A 17,085-nucleotide genomic window follows, 5' to 3' on the forward strand; every position below is an offset into this window, starting at 1 on the left:
ACGAATCCTTCGTGGGGGATGGACCTGGGGGCGAATCCCCTTCAATAGGTACATAGAATTGGACTAGTTGAGCTCCAGTGGTGAGACTTCAACTTTTTCCCTTATTAATCCAGAGTGGGGAGGGGTTAGTAATTTTTTCCCAATTATTTGCCAGATATGTAACCATGTGTTGAATTAGCTTCTAGGTTAGGGTTTTCATTCCCCAGAAACAGCCAAAGAAATCTTGGCCACCAGATGTGGATCACATATGGAGTCCGTGCTGTAGAGCCATACAAACTGTTCGTTTGAAAGCCCTCATCACCACTCACGGTCTTTCCAGCATCTCCACCTCTCCACCCCCCTTACGCTACCGTCCCGCATATCCTCGTGACTCCAGTTTCCCTCCATTTCCCCAGGTCCGCCAAGCGGTCCCGACGGAGGATTTTCTCGTGTTTTGGCTTCGGGTGACACCAGATGCCCTTCGGACGTTGACCGAAATGGTCCCATCCTGACGGTTTTACCGACAAGAATGCTCCTTGGAATAGGCTTGACAGGAACCCAATCCGATGCCGGGGAAGAGACCTATTCCTTCGGCCTCAACAATCAGCCGCGTGCGATGTCTAGTCCATACCGGCGTAGGATATAAGCAGGGTGTCGTAACTAGTGTAGTTTTGGCGATGATACATCACGCGGGCCACACGGGATGTCGATTCTTTTTTATCTATGGAGTATGATGTCTTCTGAGCAAGGCCCAAGGTCATACAATGACAACAAGGCTGAGAGTGAGTTTCCAGTTAAGAGCTGATAAGCACTCAACGTCGCGAGATTTCGGAACCTGGCCGGCGACAATCCATACCAAGGCCAGCGCCCTACATGCTCCCCCGGCTCAAGCACCCTTGGCGACAGCCAGCTCTTGGCCAATTCAGGTCCACCGCAGACACTTTCCTAATAGAGTGAAACGAGAACTGTAGGCTGTTGGATCTAGCTTTAGGGGATGGTAGAGTGGGTGAATTTTGGCTTTCTAGTAATGATGCTCCCCACGCTCAACGATATCCCCCGCATCGCTGCGTGCCACCAGCCCGACCGTCGTCTGGGGTATATAAACTGTTCAGCCGGTCTCGATCAATGTGTTTTGTGTCACCATTGCCTTGTACCCCTCTTTGTCTTCCTTCTGCCCCCTTACATTCTTGGTACCCTTGCTCGACTTTTTCAATCGCCTAACAGGCGTCAAAGTCCCCCGCAAATCTCCCCTCTAGCACAATGGCGGGCGCAAAGAAACCCGTCAATATCTTTCAGCTCAAAAACCTGGGTGATCCGAAACAGGTCTACAATTGGAGACTATGGCTCGCTGTGGTCTCGTTCGGGCTCATGGGCGCCGCCCGGGGTGTCGATGAGGGTTTGATCTCCGGTGCTTTCAACTCCAAGGATTTCCAGAGGACCATCAACTATGACTCCTACAGTACTGTGGAGAAGGCCAACATCAAGGCAAATGTCTCTGCGATGGTCCAGATTGGCTCTGTCGGTGGTGCTCTCTTGTAAGAATATCGTTGAGATCGGCGCTCTCCTCTGGAGGGAAAAGAAGAAGAAAAACCAAGTACTAACTGCTCGGTCGGCAGTGCTTTCTTAGTTTGCGATCGCATCGGCCGTCTGTGGGCTACTCGTCAACTCTGTGTCCTGTGGATTATTGGCATTGCCATCTTCATGGCAGCCAATGGCAACCTGGGTGCTATCTACGCCGGCCGTTTCGTTGCTGGTCTCGGTGTCGGTCAGACCGTAGTGGTTGGACCTGTATATCTTGCAGAAATCGTGAGTGAATTACAATGGCTCTATAGGGGATCTCATTGACTGACCATGGTAGGCACCCGCATCCGTTCGTGGTCTCTGTACTTGTGTCTTCACTGGCTTTGTCTACCTGGGTATCGTTCTCGCCTACTTCACCAACTATGGTTGTCAAGTGAACATGGGAGACAACACGCACAAGCGATGGGTTAGTACCATCTATAGACAACACCAATCGCTCGATGTTCTAACCCATGCATACAGGAAGTCCCAACCAGTCTCCACGTTATCTTCGCCGGTCTCATCTTCATCCTTTCTTTTACACAGTGGGAGTCCCCTCGCTACTTGGTCAAGAAAGGAAAGCATGAGGAAGCCCTGAAGAATCTATCTCGCGTCAGAAATCTCCCCGAAGATCACGAGTACGTTATTCAAGAGTTCTCTGCCATCCGGACTTCGCACGAGGCCGAGATGGAAGCCACCATGGGATCCGGTCCGATGGGGGTGATCAAAGAGGCATTCCTGGTGCCCAGCAACCTGTACCGTTTGTACCTCGCCCTCATGGCCCAGCTCCTGTCGCAGTGGTCCGGAGCCGGTTCAATCACCCTTTACGCTCCCGACCTGTTCGAATTGCTCGGCATCACTGGATCCAACGAGACGCTCCTGGTCACTGGTATCTTTGGTATCATCAAATTGGTCGCGGCCATCATTTGCGCCCTGTTCTTAGTCGATGTCATCGGCCGGAAGCGCTCTCTGCTGATCGGTATCACTTTCCAGGCCATCTCGATGGTCTATGTCGCCGGTTTTCTCACGAGCGTCCCGGAGATGGGAGTTGTGGACGGCTTCGAGCTGCCGGCAAACAAGCTGGGTGCCAGTCGCGGTGCGATCGCTATGATCTACATCTCCGGGTTCGGCTGGGCCCTCGGTTGGAATTCGATGCAGTATCTTCTCACAGCGGAGCTGTTCCCGCTGCGGATCCGTGCCCTCGCCACGTCCCTGGCGATGTGCCTGCACTTTGTCAACCAGTACGGAAACTCCCGTGCGGTGCCCAACATGCTGCTGGGTCCTGACCATGGCGGCATCGGCCCCAAGGGCACGTTTTGGTTCTTCGCCGCGGTGACCATCATCGGCTGGTTCTGGGTGCTGGTAACCGTCCCCGAAACCGCGGGTCGCAGTCTGGAGACAATTGACAGGCTGTTCGAGCTGCCCTGGTACAAGATCGGTCTATATGGTGCTCGGGATGCTGAGCAGCGCGACATGGTGATCTCGGACAAGGCACAGATTGCAGAGCAATCTGACCACGTGGAGAATGTGGGCACTAAGGATAACTCGACTAGGGTCTAGATGGGCACTTTTTTTGTTTTTTGATAATATTCCCCAAGCTCCTTCTCCCCTAGTTTCTTTCTATATGTATTTTCAACGAGTCAACATCCGTTGAACAGATATAATTCCTATAGTCAACGAACTTATGAAACGACCAAGATGAATATGAACAATTCATTACCATTCCGCATCAGACATTACATACGTTTAATCGTAACCGAATAAGTACCCATAATCCAATCCTCTACAACATTCCCCCCCCCCCTTATCCTGACTTCCCCGGCAAAGGTATAATCACTATCCTCGCCTTCCTCGCCTCATTGTCTCTCTTCCGCTCCCCCTTGGCATCCCTCCCCTTCCCATCCAACACATCCATCATCTCCATTTGCTCCACCTCCTCAAACGGCAAGTCAACCCTAATCAACACCCCCCGGGGCTCAAAGAACCCCTGGTTCCATCTCTCCACCACCCCCCTCAACTCCTCACTCCCCAGGATCATATTTTTCTCTTCCCGGCTCCGCTGCGCCCGTCGCGCAACATAGTACGCTGGTATGGCACCCACCAACCCGACCATCAGCCCGCCGATCGCCATTACGCCGAGACCCTTCCCAACCGCCGTAGTCCATTGCTTCCGGTTCATTCGGGCCGTGGTAATCACTTCAGTGGTGAACTTGTCCCAGTCCGCAGCCGTGATATCGAATTGCGAGAGTAGAGGCGGATACGTGAAGCCGGAGGTAGGAACAGCCGATCGCGTAGGGACTTGAAGACCACGAGTGAGGAGGCTCTCGCTTTTGAGGTTCTGAGGAGCAGGAAACGTTTCTTCCAAGGTGGAAGTGTCACTCGGGGTGTAGGGTGGTGGTGGTGAGGTGTTATGCTCCATCTTTGTAATATCTGTTTTCATCAATTGATTGATTCGCGAATGGGATATATTGATTGCGTATTAAATTTTTGATATGGCCGCTCTGACAGCGTATTGTATGTAGTCCACCGCAGTAGAATGAGTAAAAATAGATAGATGATGCTAAAGCTCTACTCGAATAAACAAATCGCTCACCAAACCAATTTATACTTATTTCTTTCCCAATGAATCACCAGAATGACGTCGCACCCAGGCATCCATGAATCATCAGAATAGCACTATATCAATCCAATATCACCCTAGTCATCGTCTTGGCACTCCATTTTCTCTACCCGAAAATGGCAACCATGAAGCTTCGTAATTACTTGTCCGAGGCTCAGCCGCCCTGACACCCCTGTTCGGTCCGTTCTAGATCGCCTATGACCTCATAAAGGATCGTTTAGACTGTGCTTCTAATTGGTAGTCTTAATAGAGCGTTATTTCTCGTGAGTCAGGGATCTGCGATTTTCGTTATCTTTATTGATCGGGGACGGTATGGGGCTATGTCATGGATGACTCAGGCTGCAATGATAACGTATCGTTTTTGCCTGGAAGGCTTCAGTTTTTTTTTTTTGTTGATTGGGTCTGGACCCTTTGTTCGTGCTGGTGGGGTTGTGATTGGTGGTTTTGTCGTGACCGAGAGAGAATACGATATTGTGGTTTTTGGTTACATTGTTGTACGAGGGTTTGTTTAGTACATAGTACTAAATAGTGGAGAGAGTCTCTCTTTCGTTACTTTTCTCTCTCTCTCTTTTTTTTTTTTTTTTTTTTTTTTTCTTCTCTTTCTACTGGATAGGACGGTGCATGTGCTGAGGTATTAAGCGGTAAAACTAATCCAATCGGCTCGATATTTTACATATATTGTGTTACATTTCTTTTTTGGCTTTGTTTCTGGGGCAGTCAACTGAGTCAGTCACGCTTCCGATGTACCTCGCACCTCATCAGGGTAGGACAGATCTCCCCGAGAAAGTGCGGAGTGGGCACGAGAGTATTATAAATACCCGACATCCATTTCCGTTTTCTTCGATTCTATCAATCTTGGTTTTCCCTGGGGACACCTCAGCCCTGCTTTGTCGTTGGAGAAGTCTATTTGAATCCATAACCGACTTCCAGACTTCTGTCTACCGATGGTTCTAACCAGATTCAATTGGACACTCCCTGACCGGCAAGGATGTTATTCAGATTCAGATTCGAAATATAACGGCTGGAGGTCCTCAACGGGCAATGCCGACCGACGCGTGGTCTTCGTCCCTAAATAAAGCACAGCATAGCTATCCCAGCCGGACTGTAGTCTTCTGGGACATTGAGACGAAATCATGGAGTTTCAGATGCTACTGGGTTTGCCCCGTGGCTGGGTCCTCGCCTGTCTGTCTCGCCGCAAGGCGCCGAAAATCGTAGTCCAGGTTAAGGATCCAATAGGGGAACCTTAGCTTTCGTTTACGACGACCACTTCCGGGGGAACTCATCTTCTCACCTGGTGGACGCCTTTCGTATTTCAATGCAAGGGCTTTTTTTCAACCAGGATGGTAGGTCTTTTGAGATCACAGGGACGGGTATCATCCAATATGTAAGACATAGGAGCCAGCAGGTGGAATGTCGCCATATCCAGCCGGACCTCCAAGTAAAACCTATAATCTTCCGGGAAATGGACCATACCCCGGAACTCCACATGTAGCGCGGATTTATGACCCAGATACGTCAGAAAGCGTCAGAATTGCGATTTGATTGAAACGGACCATCGCATCCTTTGCTTTCCCTTCCAATGCGGGGTACTACATATTTTATATTTTAATCAAGGGGGACGGTGTATCTTTTGAAGTTCACGGTGGCATTGACTGATGGAAATCATCAGCGCGCAGCAAGGGTCCATTTCGGCCGAATGACACATACCAACCTGTGTCTTATGCCATAGTCAGTCGGATTCTGTACGTATTAGTACTTGCCCATATTGTCCCTGAGTAATGGGTCATGGAAAAGGTCCTATAGGTCAATTTCCGGTACACCGACAAGAGATGCATTGAAAACCGCAGGGAGACGTGGCTTCACAGGCTGTGATGGAGAATGAAGGGATGAAAGAGCAGATGAATCTGATTTGACAGATCTTATCTCCGTGTCACGATGTGAGCTTGGCACAGGACTCAACTATAAATACCGGAGCTAAACCAGATGTGGGGTAGGCCAAACATCTACCTTTTGGGGTACTCTTCTCCTCCCGTCTTCCTTCCCTCATCCTCAACATCCCCCCCATTCGCTCTCTGCAATTGAGAAGACACCTTATTCAAAATGACTACTCGCTACCGCGTTGAATGTAAGTCTCAGGATTGACCTCGTTTTGGACCTCCAGCTAATCAACCCTACTGATGCGCTCAAGGTATGACGCAAACTGGCTCGGCGCTCCATGATGCTAACTCGACCAGTCGCATCGCCGAGACCAGTTGATTGAATGGATCAAGGGCCTTCTGGCTGTTCCATTCGTGCTGCATTCACAGCCTACCGCTGTCTACCAGGAACATAGCGAGAGTCTGACCGCCGTCGCAAATGATACCCACCAACGTTATGCGGAGATCTTTCGGGATGTTGAGAATCTCATGCGCGATCACAGTACATCTTCTTCCTTTGCAACGGCTCAATTGACCGATACTGACTCATGACAATGCAGTCCAGCACCAAGCAACCAAAGCCCCTGGTAAATCTAAACTCAATCATTTGGTTCCAACCGTAGGCTCTTTCTTCACGCCCCTCCCCCTCGAAGACGCCTTCAAATACCAAGACAGTCAGCGCTTCATCAGCCGGCGTCGCTTTGTTGCCCCCTCCTTCAACGACATCCGCCTCATCCTCAACTCAGCCCAGCTCCTCGGTCTCTTCCGTACCTCCGGCCTCGATCTTATCACCTTTGACGGAGACGTCACCCTCTACGATGACGGCGCCTGCCTCACCGACGATAACCCCGTGATCCCCCGCCTCATCCACCTCCTCCAGCAAGGGCGCAAAATCGGCATTGTCACTGCTGCAGGGTACACCGAGGCATCCAAGTACTACGAGCGTCTGAAGGGTCTCCTCGATGCCATCCACAGCTCGGACCTCCTCACTCCGGCCGACCGCGACGGCCTCGTAGTCATGGGCGGTGAAAGCAACTTCCTTTTCCGCTACGACCACACCTCTCCGCATAAACTCACCTACGTCCCCCGCGAACAATGGTTACTCGATGAGATGCACGCCTGGCAAGATTCAGACATCACCCAACTTCTAGACATCGCCGAATCCTCGCTGCGTGCGTGCGCCACAAATCTGAACCTCCCCGTCGCAGTTCTACGAAAAGATCGTGCCGTCGGAGTGTATCCCCTAGATCGCAAGAAGGTCACCCGTGAGCAGTGGGAAGAAACGGTCCTGGTCGTTCAAAATACCGTCGAGAGATCGGTCGTTGGGACTAAATTGCCCTTCTGTGCCTTCAATGGTATTTCCCCGCCTATTCCAACCCCAACGCAGACCATTACCTATCCAGCCGCGTTTCAGACCCTACTAACACATAATCAACGAAAAAGGTGGAAACGACGTCTTCGTCGACATCGGCGACAAATCCTGGGGTGTACGCGCCTGCCAACAATATTTCGGCGGCATCGACCGAACCCGCACACTCCATATCGGAGATCAGTTCCTGTCTGCCGGCGCCAATGATTTCAAGGTTCGTTATCGCCACCTGTCCCATCGATATCTCCTCTCATAAGGATCAATTATATCAGTGGTTCTAATAATTGTTCAGGCACGGCTAGCTTCGACAACGGCGTGGATCGCTAGCCCGGCAGAAACTGTACAGCTCTTGGATGAGCTGGCCTTCGTTGAGAAGGGATTTGATTAATGTTTCGGAGTATTTTTATACTCCCATCCTTGTTTTTTTTTTTCCTTCGGCTCTTGTCAGCGGACTAGTTGTTATCTCTTCTAATTTCGGGTTTATTGAGCGAGCGTCGATTTCTCTAGGAAATGTCTTGCATTGTGTGTTGAATATGCATTACATGAGATACGTGCTATGGGCAGGGGTACGAGGTTCATTCTTGACTACGGGTACAACGACTGATATAAATAAGGGAGATCATAATTTTCATTCAATAATTCCTGTCATGATACATACGTAGCAGCCATCACTGCATCTTGAAACTCATTCCGTTCTTTCCAGGTCGAACGTGTAAAGAGATGAAGAGACCTATCTTTCCGAACCGCAGCGGATTTCTACCCACCAAACTCATTAACGCCCATCACAGTGCAAGTGGTTGTTGTTCTTGTCACAACGCTTAACAATTCTCATAGCAGGACCAGCTTGTCTTGCCAGCGCTGAAGCTAGCACGTCCGGATAAAATGTTGACTGTGTCCTGCAACCCGAGCCAGTATTCGGTCTTGGGGCGACGGCGGGCCCAGTCGGTTTCGGTCGCCTCCAGGCCGGTGGCGCCGCCCATGGGCGAGAAGAGAACCTGGGATCCCTTGATGCCGATGACGGACGCAGAAAGCTCGTCGGCGGCGATCTCATCGGGGGTTTTGTCGGCGTAGCCCTCGATGTGCTGCATGCATCTGATCGCCATGCGCAGGGCACGGATCCGATCCATCGGAGAGGGCTTGCCACCCTGCTGGAAGTGACCGGGGACCGCGGCGCGGGACTCGAAGCGGCCCTTGGCTTCCTCCTTGATCATATCCGCGATCACTTGTGTGGTGTAGGTGCTGGAGGCGGTCTCGTTGCGGAGGATGATCTTTCCAGCACGGTTGGCACCCTTGTCGTGGGCGAAGTTGTTGCGCAGGAAGTCGATATCGCGTGACAACATCTTGATATCAATGCCTTCCTCGGGAATGTAAACGGCTGAGGCGCCCACCGAGAGACCAGCTGTCGTGGCGATGTAACCGGACTTACCACCCTGGGTTTCAACGACGAAGACACGGCGGCGGGAGGACGATGCGGACTGTCGGATAGCATCGCAGAACTCGATGAGGGTGTTCAGGCAAGTGTCGCTACCGAGAGAGTATTCGGTACCCGGCACGTTGTTGGAGATGGTAGCCGGCAAGACGACCATGGGAATCTTGAAGGCAGGGTATTTTTCGCGGGCCTGGCGCAGCTGACTAACGGCTGTGAAAGCCTCGAAACCACCAACCACAAACAGTCCGTCGAACTTGTACTTCTCAAAGCACTTGGCAGTAGTCTCGTAGTCCTCCGACGGCAGACTTCGGTTTGTTCCGATATCCGAACCACCCTCGTTGACCCAGGTATCCTGCTCTTCCCAAGAAACCTCGCGCACAGAGCTAACCGGGGTGTCTGCATGGTGCCGGCAGAGGCCGGGGAAACCGTTGTGAACGGCAAGGGCAGTGTGTCCACGAGTCTGGCAGTAGGCGACGGCCGCGCGGGTGGCCTGGTTCATACCTCCGGCAGGGGCACCAACATGGATGATGGCAATGCGCTTGCGCTTCAGGGTGTTAACGCTGTTCTTTTAAAGAGTCCTCGAGTGCGACATACCTTGTTTTCTGGAAGGATCAGCTTGGGGTGGTCGGGAGTGGCAGTGTTCTTGTAGGCGAAATGATACTCTTTGAACTCCGAGTCACGCAGGTGCATAGCCTCATCGAACTTCCGCTCATGAATGAGATCGGCAACTTCCTTAGTGGCCTTGACGGCATCCATTAACGGGGTACGCAGCAACTTGTTCTCGCGGACGGTGATGACCGGAGATGGGGAGTTCGGCTTCATATCCAAAACAGCGCGAACAGCCTCCACACCCTGCAAAGTCGAGAGGGTACGGTCATAGGCACATGCTGCTCCTCCACGTTGGGTATGACCCAGAACAGTCACCCTCGTGTCCAGACCCAGTCGGTTGGTCAGTATGTCCTTGATCTTGCTGCTCGACACCTTGTTGAGTTGCCGGTCGTGAGCACCCTCGGCCACTATGACAATCGTCCTTCGCTTGCCTCGTTCTTCGCGGTTCTATTGGACAGGGAATTAGCATATGGCTGATCCAATGGTTCCGCGGTCATTTACCTTGGTGATGATAGAACACATGTCATCTTCCCAGCCTTCTCGGGGAGGCATCTCGGGGATGAAGAGCCAGTCTGCGCCAGTGCTAATAGCTGACATCAAGGCCAACCAACCGCAGTGACGTCCCATGACTTCAATGACGAAGCCTCTCTGGTGGGAATAGGCAGTATCGAAAACATCGTCGACCGCATCGCAGATACGAGTGAGGGAAGAATAGCAGCCGATGGTAGCGTCTGTGCCGGACATATCGTTATCGATAGAACCCACCAGGCCCACAATGTTCAACACCTTGTACGGGACGATCTGTTCCTCGGTCAATTCGCCCGTCTTGACCAGCTCCTCCAGCAAACCAGGCCATTCGGAACGGAAAAGGTCGGCACCAGTCAAACTTCCATCACCGCCGCAAACCACAAGGGCATCAATACCCCGAATAACCATGTTCTTCGCGGCCTTCAGACGACCGGCGCGTTCCCGGAAAGCCATGCTACGAGCGGAACCAATCAGGGTACCACCACGGGAGAGCCAGCCACGGACATCTTCCCAATGTACCTGACGGATCATATCGCCTCCATGGACCAAACCCTCGTAACCTTCGTAGACGGCGTAGGCCTCGCACTGGGAGTAGATAGCCATACGGACAACGGCCCGGACGGCACCGTTCATGCCGGGAGCATCACCACCGGAGGTCAAGACACCGATGCGGCGGCGCTTGGGGGGCTCCGCGGGGGCGTGTGTCGTAGCCATCATGCAGATGACAATTCCCTAGAAAAACTATAGGTAAAACAGTTAAGGGTCAATGATTGAAGTGATAAACAAAGGGGTTCCGAATGGATAGCGGAATAGTTGAGGTTTAGATAACTTGTGTGACGGTGGGGGGAGAAGAATTCCGGTGAGAAAAAGCGGGAGTGGGCAAGTAGTACGTCACTGAACCTGGGAACTTGATAAGGAAGTGAAACTAACCTTCTACTTATAGTTGGATCCAGATGTTTATTATATGACTAAGGAGAAGGATATTCCCATATAAGTTAAACTGCCGACAATGAACCTCCAGGGTTGATCTTCCGGTGTGATCCGTCGAATGTCAGCAATTGCTCAGTTGTTCTGCAGTTCAACAAGAAAGTCCGAAGCTGATGAAGAACCATCATCACTGATGTCACTGACATTGCCTGTTCGGGTTAGGCTCCCCTTTGTATCACGTGATAACCCCTCTAGGGCAGGGTTACAATGGGCACGTGTGGCTACAGGATGGTTCTCTGCGGTGGGGACTGAAGCAGAGTATCTATCACCTTGACCTTCTACAACCTGTGGTTGGCTATGCTCCTCTCCTCTTTTTCCTCAATGATTTCAAACCCGACCATCCGCTCTCCATGGCCCCAGTTTTTATGATATCAGGCCACAGGGATCAGGACATCTTGTCTTGCCATATGGCTCGGCAGGGGTCTCACCCAAACCAGATAGTCGAAATTCCAATAGAGTTTTGTCCCTATACATGCTAGAACAACTGTCAATCATACGTAACATTCCATCCCGTTCCCAAATGATTGGGTATTGAGGCAAACTTCTTGACCGGTGTGAAATTAAGGCCGTGTCTCATAGTAGCTGTTCTATATATCGGTCAGGAGCTCCACTTCGTCACTACCCATTTGGGTCACCAGAAAGAACTTGAGATGAACAATGTACATACGCGTCGTACCACTCATGAAAACAAAGTATGTATAGGGTTAAACTCAACAGAAAAAAAGGATGTCTAGAAACCTATTTGACAATGTTGGTTCTGAAGTAATCCCTTTCGTAAAATATACAAGTGCTGTCGAGATGACAAAGCCTAGGCAAACGATATAGTTATATATTCCTCTGTAATATAACAAGGACTAATAGAGTATGCTTTTAGCGCAAGACAACGATATATATCACTTAATATTAGAATTGACTAATTAATCTCAGTGATCACTCCCAATCTCTAAATTATTGTGACTTATCTATTGTTTTTCTGACGGCCACGAAGAAGCGTGATTATAGTTGAAAGATTGGCGGTCACGTGCTGGACACTCACCGCGTTCCCTCCGCTCAATCAAATCAATATCCCGATCAGCTTCCCAAAGCCAATTTTGTATCGTCTCCTGATCCAAGCTCTGCTGTAGCAGAGTGAGCACCGGCGTCATGTCCGATTCATTTAGCCTTCCTCTTCGTCCCCTGACCGAGAAGCCCGAACGCCCAGATCCGCTCCCCGTAGAGATTGCTCAGATCAATGCTCAGTATGGTTCCTTTCGCGAGGTTACGGAGGATAGCCTGCGGGCCAAGATCGAAGCCGACAAGAACAAAGATCCGTGGGCAGAAGAGGAGAGCGACAATGCGTCTGGCGATGAGGATACGAAGGAACGTCTAGATCAACTATATAAGCGTCGCGTGGCCATCATTGAATTCGCCAAGTAAGGCTACAAAAGTACCGACCGCCCATCTTGTGCTAATCCTTCGTAGCCAGGCCCATGCAGAAGCGTCGTTTGCCCTCGACTTTATCTCCCTTTTGCTTTCGAAGCATAATCCTCGTCAGGCCGAAATGTCCATGTCGCCATACCTGAAACAAAATGCGCCCCTCGGATCGCTAAACGCTGAAATCATCAATCCGCCTCCGAAGCCCGACTCCGCCATCAAAGACACCAAGACCGTTTCGCGTGGTTGGAGATTGCAGAACTTTAGCGCTGCGGCAAACAAACTTCTCGACTCGGCGAACAGGCTCGAAACTGAAGTCACTTCGGAGACCAGGTATTGGAATGAAGTGCTGGCGGTTAAGGAAAAGGGATGGAAGGTGTGCAGGTTGCCGAGGGAAAGACAGGCACTTGGGGTGCAGTATGGCTTTTTGGAAGGTGAGATACATGCGGATTTCTGTATTGTCTTTATACTGACTGGCGGTAGCTACGCCGATCTTCCGCGACCGCGGCCTGGCCGCTCTTCGACGGACCAACGACGGAAGCTTAATACTCGACAAGGGGTTGGTTCCACACAAGATGCGTACGGTGCGCGTACGTGTGAAGAGTCATGGTCGGGTCACAGGATGCTCGAAATCCCAACCGGTGTCGGATGAGGCCGAGTCAATTGAGAGTCGCATCCTGCAGGCGCGTGATACGCTATACGAAGAGGAACTATTCCATGAGCTGGTACGCGAAGCAAGAATACTGGGTAGTCAGGGGGTCACGACCCGCCAGAACCTAGTTCAGTTCCCGGTGTCGGAGGAGCAAGATGTCTTGCTAGATTTGGTCGACGACGATCAGGCGTCTCTAGCCGAAGATGAAGCTGTGTCCTCCAATGAGCATGACGTGGTGGCAGACGCTCTCGCCCACTCCATACGCATCCTTCTTGCCTACGCCCACCGTCAAAATCTACGCCGACGAACACAGCCCCCACCGCCCCTTAACCCAAAGCGCCGCCAAACCCCAGAATACCAAATCCTTCGACCGGTCATGGCATACCTACAGCACAGCTCACATGTTCGATGGGTAGAATCTTTGTTGAAGGACCTCCACCAAGTCCTGAAGACTGCTGGGTACGCATGTGGCTTTACAGCGATCCCATTCTCATCTCTCAGTCTCAAGCGCGCCAACAGCGCTCTCCCAAAAGTGGAATCCCTGGTTCAGGAATTTTTGCTACCTTATGAATCGATATTTTCGGGGCAACTGCTCACACCTCAAAGTTCTTTCCGAGTTAAAGTTCGCACCAACGTTGTATCACCCCCGTTGGGTACCCACTATGAGATCTCGGTCAACATTCCTCAATATCCGGACGTCCGGCCGCCGAACCGCATCGGCTTGCAGGAGGAGGCAGCCTTCGTGATAGTACACTTTGTGCTGTTGGATATCGTCACAGCCATCACTCAGGCCACGAACACTCCCATGGATGGTATCAAGCAAGAAACAGGGCGCCTGTTAACATGGGAAGCGACATATCCGCATAACGGCGAGTTACTCGCGCTCTCTAGTACGGGCGAGTGCAAGAAAATGAAAGTGCGCTTATCGCGAAGTGAGCTAACTGTGCAAGTGTACTCTGCGCGAGTGACCGATGGATTTGGTCACCTGGCTGTGGACAAAACGCCAGCCATGCGCTCGCAGACATGGAAGTCCGATGGCACTACTGGCGAGTCTAGCCTGATAGACTTTGTCACTGAAGTATCCAAAGAGGGACCGCCGACCCTAGTTTAACTGAAGGTGAAAAAGGAAAAGGAAAAAACAAACTATTAGCTGTCCTATGCGTTGGGCACAGGACAAATGGCGCGGCGCAACCGTACACTTAGAGGCTTCCAACACTTCTAATAGAGGATGATATGCTTTCGGAGACCACTCCTAGATAATCACATTAAGCTGCCAGTTCGAAAGATTTCACCGCTTAGTCCACCGTCAACAATTCTTTCAACAGTGTCTCGTGAATCCGGTATGCCGTTGGTAACCATGCGCTGACATCCTCCCCCAGCATTATCTTCGCCAACGCCTCTCCTGCCAACAAACAGTTGGCCATTCCATACCCATTGGATGCGACTGCAAGAAATACCCCCTCGCTCTGCCGCCCTGCCATCGAGGCTTTCGCGCGTCCCACCACAGGAAGGCCATCTGCAGAGAAGCCCATAATTCCACTCCATCCACCAACTAACCTCCATTGCGCCGGACGGTTGTGGCCAAGAAATGTTGGCAGTTTATCCTGTAACTGCTTAATCTAATTTTCTTCAACATGACCGTCATTTGTTGATAGACAGTGATTGACCTGGGTATCCTCTCCGCCGAAGAAGAAATATCCTGTTTTTGCGTTTTGCATAAGATAGTACAACCCGGCGGCATACCGACTCGACTGTTTGTCATAGATAACAGGATAGTGGAATCCCCATGAGAGATCCGCTCCGCGGTTGGGAAAAGCACTGCCTGCATCTTGCACTGTCATCGTTCCCTTGAAGGGGTAAACCGCACCGCGGAGCCCCGGGAGTAAATGCCCCGCAATGCCATTGGTACAATGTGCAACCTTGACTGCGCGCAGACATCCCCGGGGCGTATGCAAGACATACGGATAGGAAGGGTTCGATGCATCGAAAGCGATCGGGGTAACGGGGGAATGCATTTCGATGGAATGCATTTCGATATTCAATCGGTGACCGTTTTTCTCCAATAGAGAGGCAAAGGCCTTGGTGACAAGTCGGTAGGGCCAAATAGTCCCTGCTGGAAGCAGAGCACCTCCAGCCCCGTCGAGCTGATACTCCCTCTAGACTTAAATAGACAATGAGAAACAAATGGAACCATAGTATACCAATCTCAGCTCTCTGCCGTCAACCACCATACATACATACATACATACCTTCAATACCTCCTTCTCAACGACCGTATAAACCCCTTTCAAATCCGGTAAATCCGGTACCCAGGTAAATGGAGCTTTGCAAGCAGCCCACTAACCCACTGACGACACCCCATTCGCGAATATCTATTCCAGTGCAATGGAGGCAACAATGGCGATATCTCGTTTATTACCTATTGTGGAGGTGGTTGCAAGGATGGCGGTTCTGGCAAGAGTGATTATTGCTAAATATTTGTGGGAATACTGCTGTTCACTAGATTCAGTTCCATTGAAGGGACTCTACCGATGGGAATATGTATACCTAGTATATAAGTGGATGACCATTACTAGAAGTAGTGAGTGGAGCGGAGCCAACAGCGGCTGTGGATTAGCAGAGCAGCTTAGGGTTTTTTGTTGATTAGAATATTGTTTAAAACACTCTGCAGAGTGTATAAGTGAACTGTTTTCTATAAGTTTTCTTGGCCTTTCTATCCTAGTAAGGTTCAGGATTTATAGAAAAACAGTTCAGTTATACAGTACTGGAACCTTTGTTAAACAACTCAATATAAAAAAAAAAAAGAATTAACAAGAAAATCTACTGTAAAATAATTATAGTTATTTTAGTTCTTTAAGTCCCTTAGTATACTGTCCAGTAAGATTTTGTCCAGGCTCACTTATTGCTCTCAGTACTAATCTGATCTGTCTAGCCTAGTCCTGAAAGAGCGGGGAAAGCATAATATCATAATATTATAAATATACTGAAAACACTCACTCTACCACCTAGACACTATCCAAAATGGCTTCTACCTACCAGTAGTGGTACAATACTATCAGTTTCACCCAAGGCCAGCGGGATGCAATCTCTGCAGGCCGGCAACAATTCTATACCGCCGCCAATGACCGCAGCACGCAAATCCACCGTGCACGGATTGCAGATACAGTGATCCCTTTATGCACCACTGCTAATGCCCTGGTCGAACAGTGGCCCACGGTGATCCGAAAATCTTTAAACCGGACCACCTCCTGTCCCTCCCAACAGACCCCTGAATTTGACTCGTGGGCGCGGCCCCGGGATCTCGAGAAGCGCAAACAAGCGGTCTCTGTATGGACATCATTCCTAGCCTTTCTGACCTTTCACTGGCATGGCTATGGTTCCGATGGAGCTCTGGAGGGCCATGGGGCTTCAGTTACTATGGCCGCTCAAGGACAGCATCGATACTATCCATGACTACATGGAGTCTAAACGTTTCCAGACCGCACTTCAACATGCATGCTATCAAAGGATTCCTGATTCAGGTAATTACCGACATCCAGGCAACCCCCCAGACTAATTCCCTGGTCTGGTGGTTAGCCGTACTGATTCAGACTAAAGTGCTAGACGATCAGCCATGCTTGCAGGTAGCCTAACTACAAGATATATTGGATTTTCCACAGAAACTTGAGGCTGTTAACCATTACGCCCGCGTTTTGGTGCTGGAATATGCCTTTTCGCAATGGCTGGGCGACACATCACCTCACGGGAGCGAGCCAGGCCGAAAAAGAGCAGGTTATAGAGGCCCTGGACAATGTGTCTCTTAACTGGCTTGATCGTGATGAGGAACGCCCTCCACTTGACATCTTCAAGAAGTTTCGGGAAGCCAATTCACCTGAATAGAGATCATGCATCTGGTATATTCACTCCATTCTGATCAAGTGGTTAACTGTCTAAACGATATGGGTCCCATGTCTATTGTAGTTAAACTCTGCCATGGAGAACCTGCTCGGGTTATTCAGATAAAACAGTATCAGATAAAGGTGG

General features: G+C 50.5%; 6 protein-coding genes across 6 annotated transcripts; 3 read left to right on the top strand and 3 right to left on the bottom strand.

Moving 5' to 3' along the window:
- The first annotated feature begins 1,095 nt into the window (after positions 1-1,095).
- BDW43DRAFT_89971 (putative MFS quinate transporter) lies at positions 1,096-3,221 on the top strand. Its single transcript, XM_032050675.1, has 4 exons — positions 1,096-1,514; positions 1,596-1,785; positions 1,838-1,966; positions 2,023-3,221. The coding sequence occupies exons 1-4, from the start codon at positions 1,240-1,242 to the stop codon at positions 3,097-3,099; spliced, it is 1,671 nt and encodes a 556-aa protein (XP_031900049.1). The 5' UTR covers positions 1,096-1,239; the 3' UTR covers positions 3,100-3,221.
- Positions 3,222-3,343: 122 nt separating this feature from the next.
- On the bottom strand, positions 3,344-3,958 carry BDW43DRAFT_300402 (uncharacterized protein; the record flags this gene model as incomplete). Its single annotated transcript, XM_032044888.1, has 1 exon — positions 3,344-3,958. The coding sequence occupies one exon, from the start codon at positions 3,956-3,958 to the stop codon at positions 3,344-3,346; it is 615 nt and encodes a 204-aa protein (XP_031900050.1).
- Positions 3,959-6,173: 2,215 nt separating this feature from the next.
- Positions 6,174-8,100, top strand: isn1 (IMP 5'-nucleotidase ISN1). The gene is made up of 6 exons (XM_032041981.1): positions 6,174-6,284; positions 6,337-6,347; positions 6,394-6,577; positions 6,636-7,430; positions 7,519-7,658; positions 7,737-8,100. Exons 1-6 carry the CDS (start codon positions 6,260-6,262, stop codon positions 7,830-7,832), a joined length of 1,251 nt encoding a protein of 416 aa, XP_031900051.1. The 5' UTR covers positions 6,174-6,259; the 3' UTR covers positions 7,833-8,100.
- On the bottom strand, positions 8,101-11,073 carry BDW43DRAFT_276734 (ATP-dependent 6-phosphofructokinase). Its single transcript, XM_032041982.1, has 4 exons — positions 10,941-11,073; positions 9,984-10,751; positions 9,468-9,929; positions 8,101-9,417 (listed from the first exon to the last, which is right to left on the bottom strand). The coding sequence occupies exons 2-4, from the start codon at positions 10,725-10,727 to the stop codon at positions 8,263-8,265; spliced, it is 2,361 nt and encodes a 786-aa protein (XP_031900052.1). The 5' UTR covers positions 10,728-10,751; positions 10,941-11,073; the 3' UTR covers positions 8,101-8,262.
- Positions 11,074-12,022: 949 nt separating this feature from the next.
- On the top strand, positions 12,023-14,427 carry BDW43DRAFT_90104 (mediator of RNA polymerase II transcription subunit 17). The gene is made up of 3 exons (XM_032050676.1): positions 12,023-12,409; positions 12,459-12,844; positions 12,894-14,427. The coding sequence occupies exons 1-3, from the start codon at positions 12,141-12,143 to the stop codon at positions 14,171-14,173; spliced, it is 1,935 nt and encodes a 644-aa protein (XP_031900053.1). The 5' UTR covers positions 12,023-12,140; the 3' UTR covers positions 14,174-14,427.
- Positions 14,358-15,077, bottom strand: BDW43DRAFT_311292 (uncharacterized protein; the record flags this gene model as incomplete). Its single annotated transcript, XM_032047158.1, has 2 exons — positions 14,358-14,681; positions 14,730-15,077. The coding sequence occupies 2 exons, from the start codon at positions 15,075-15,077 to the stop codon at positions 14,358-14,360; spliced, it is 672 nt and encodes a 223-aa protein (XP_031900054.1).
- Between the last annotated feature and the right edge of the window lie 2,008 nt (positions 15,078-17,085).

Source organism: Aspergillus alliaceus, assembly GCF_009176365.1.
Source record: "Aspergillus alliaceus strain CBS 536.65 unplaced genomic scaffold BDW43scaffold_23, whole genome shotgun sequence".
NCBI lineage: Eukaryota > Fungi > Ascomycota > Eurotiomycetes > Eurotiales > Aspergillaceae > Aspergillus > Aspergillus alliaceus.

Bases quoted from the DNA above. Each gene is read 5' to 3' on its own strand.
- BDW43DRAFT_89971 (XM_032050675.1), top strand. From the start codon at position 1,240: ATGGCGGGCGCAAAGAAACCCGTCAATATCTTTCAGCTCAAAAACCTG. The intron at 1,786-1,837 runs GTGAGTGAATTA...TGACCATGGTAG, and splicing joins CTGTATATCTTGCAGAAATC to GCACCCGCATCCGTTCGTGG. The intron at 1,967-2,022 runs GTTAGTACCATC...CCATGCATACAG, and splicing joins ACAACACGCACAAGCGATGG to GAAGTCCCAACCAGTCTCCA.
- isn1 (XM_032041981.1), top strand. From the start codon at position 6,260: ATGACTACTCGCTACCGCGTTGAAT. The intron at 7,431-7,518 runs GTATTTCCCCGC...TCAACGAAAAAG, and splicing joins GCCCTTCTGTGCCTTCAATG to GTGGAAACGACGTCTTCGTC. The intron at 7,659-7,736 runs GTTCGTTATCGC...ATAATTGTTCAG, and splicing joins CCGGCGCCAATGATTTCAAG to GCACGGCTAGCTTCGACAAC.
- BDW43DRAFT_276734 (XM_032041982.1), bottom strand. From the start codon at position 10,727: ATGATGGCTACGACACACGCCCCCGCGGAGCCCCCCAAGCGCCGCCGC. The intron at 9,930-9,983 runs GTAAATGACCGC...CCTGTCCAATAG, and splicing joins TGTGTTCTATCATCACCAAG to AACCGCGAAGAACGAGGCAA. The intron at 9,418-9,467 runs GTATGTCGCACT...AACACCCTGAAG, and splicing joins TGATCCTTCCAGAAAACAAG to CGCAAGCGCATTGCCATCAT.
- BDW43DRAFT_90104 (XM_032050676.1), top strand. From the start codon at position 12,141: ATGTCCGATTCATTTAGCCTTCCTCTTCGTCCCCTGACCGAGAAGCCC. The intron at 12,410-12,458 runs GTAAGGCTACAA...AATCCTTCGTAG, and splicing joins GCCATCATTGAATTCGCCAA to CCAGGCCCATGCAGAAGCGT. The intron at 12,845-12,893 runs GTGAGATACATG...GACTGGCGGTAG, and splicing joins GCAGTATGGCTTTTTGGAAG to CTACGCCGATCTTCCGCGAC.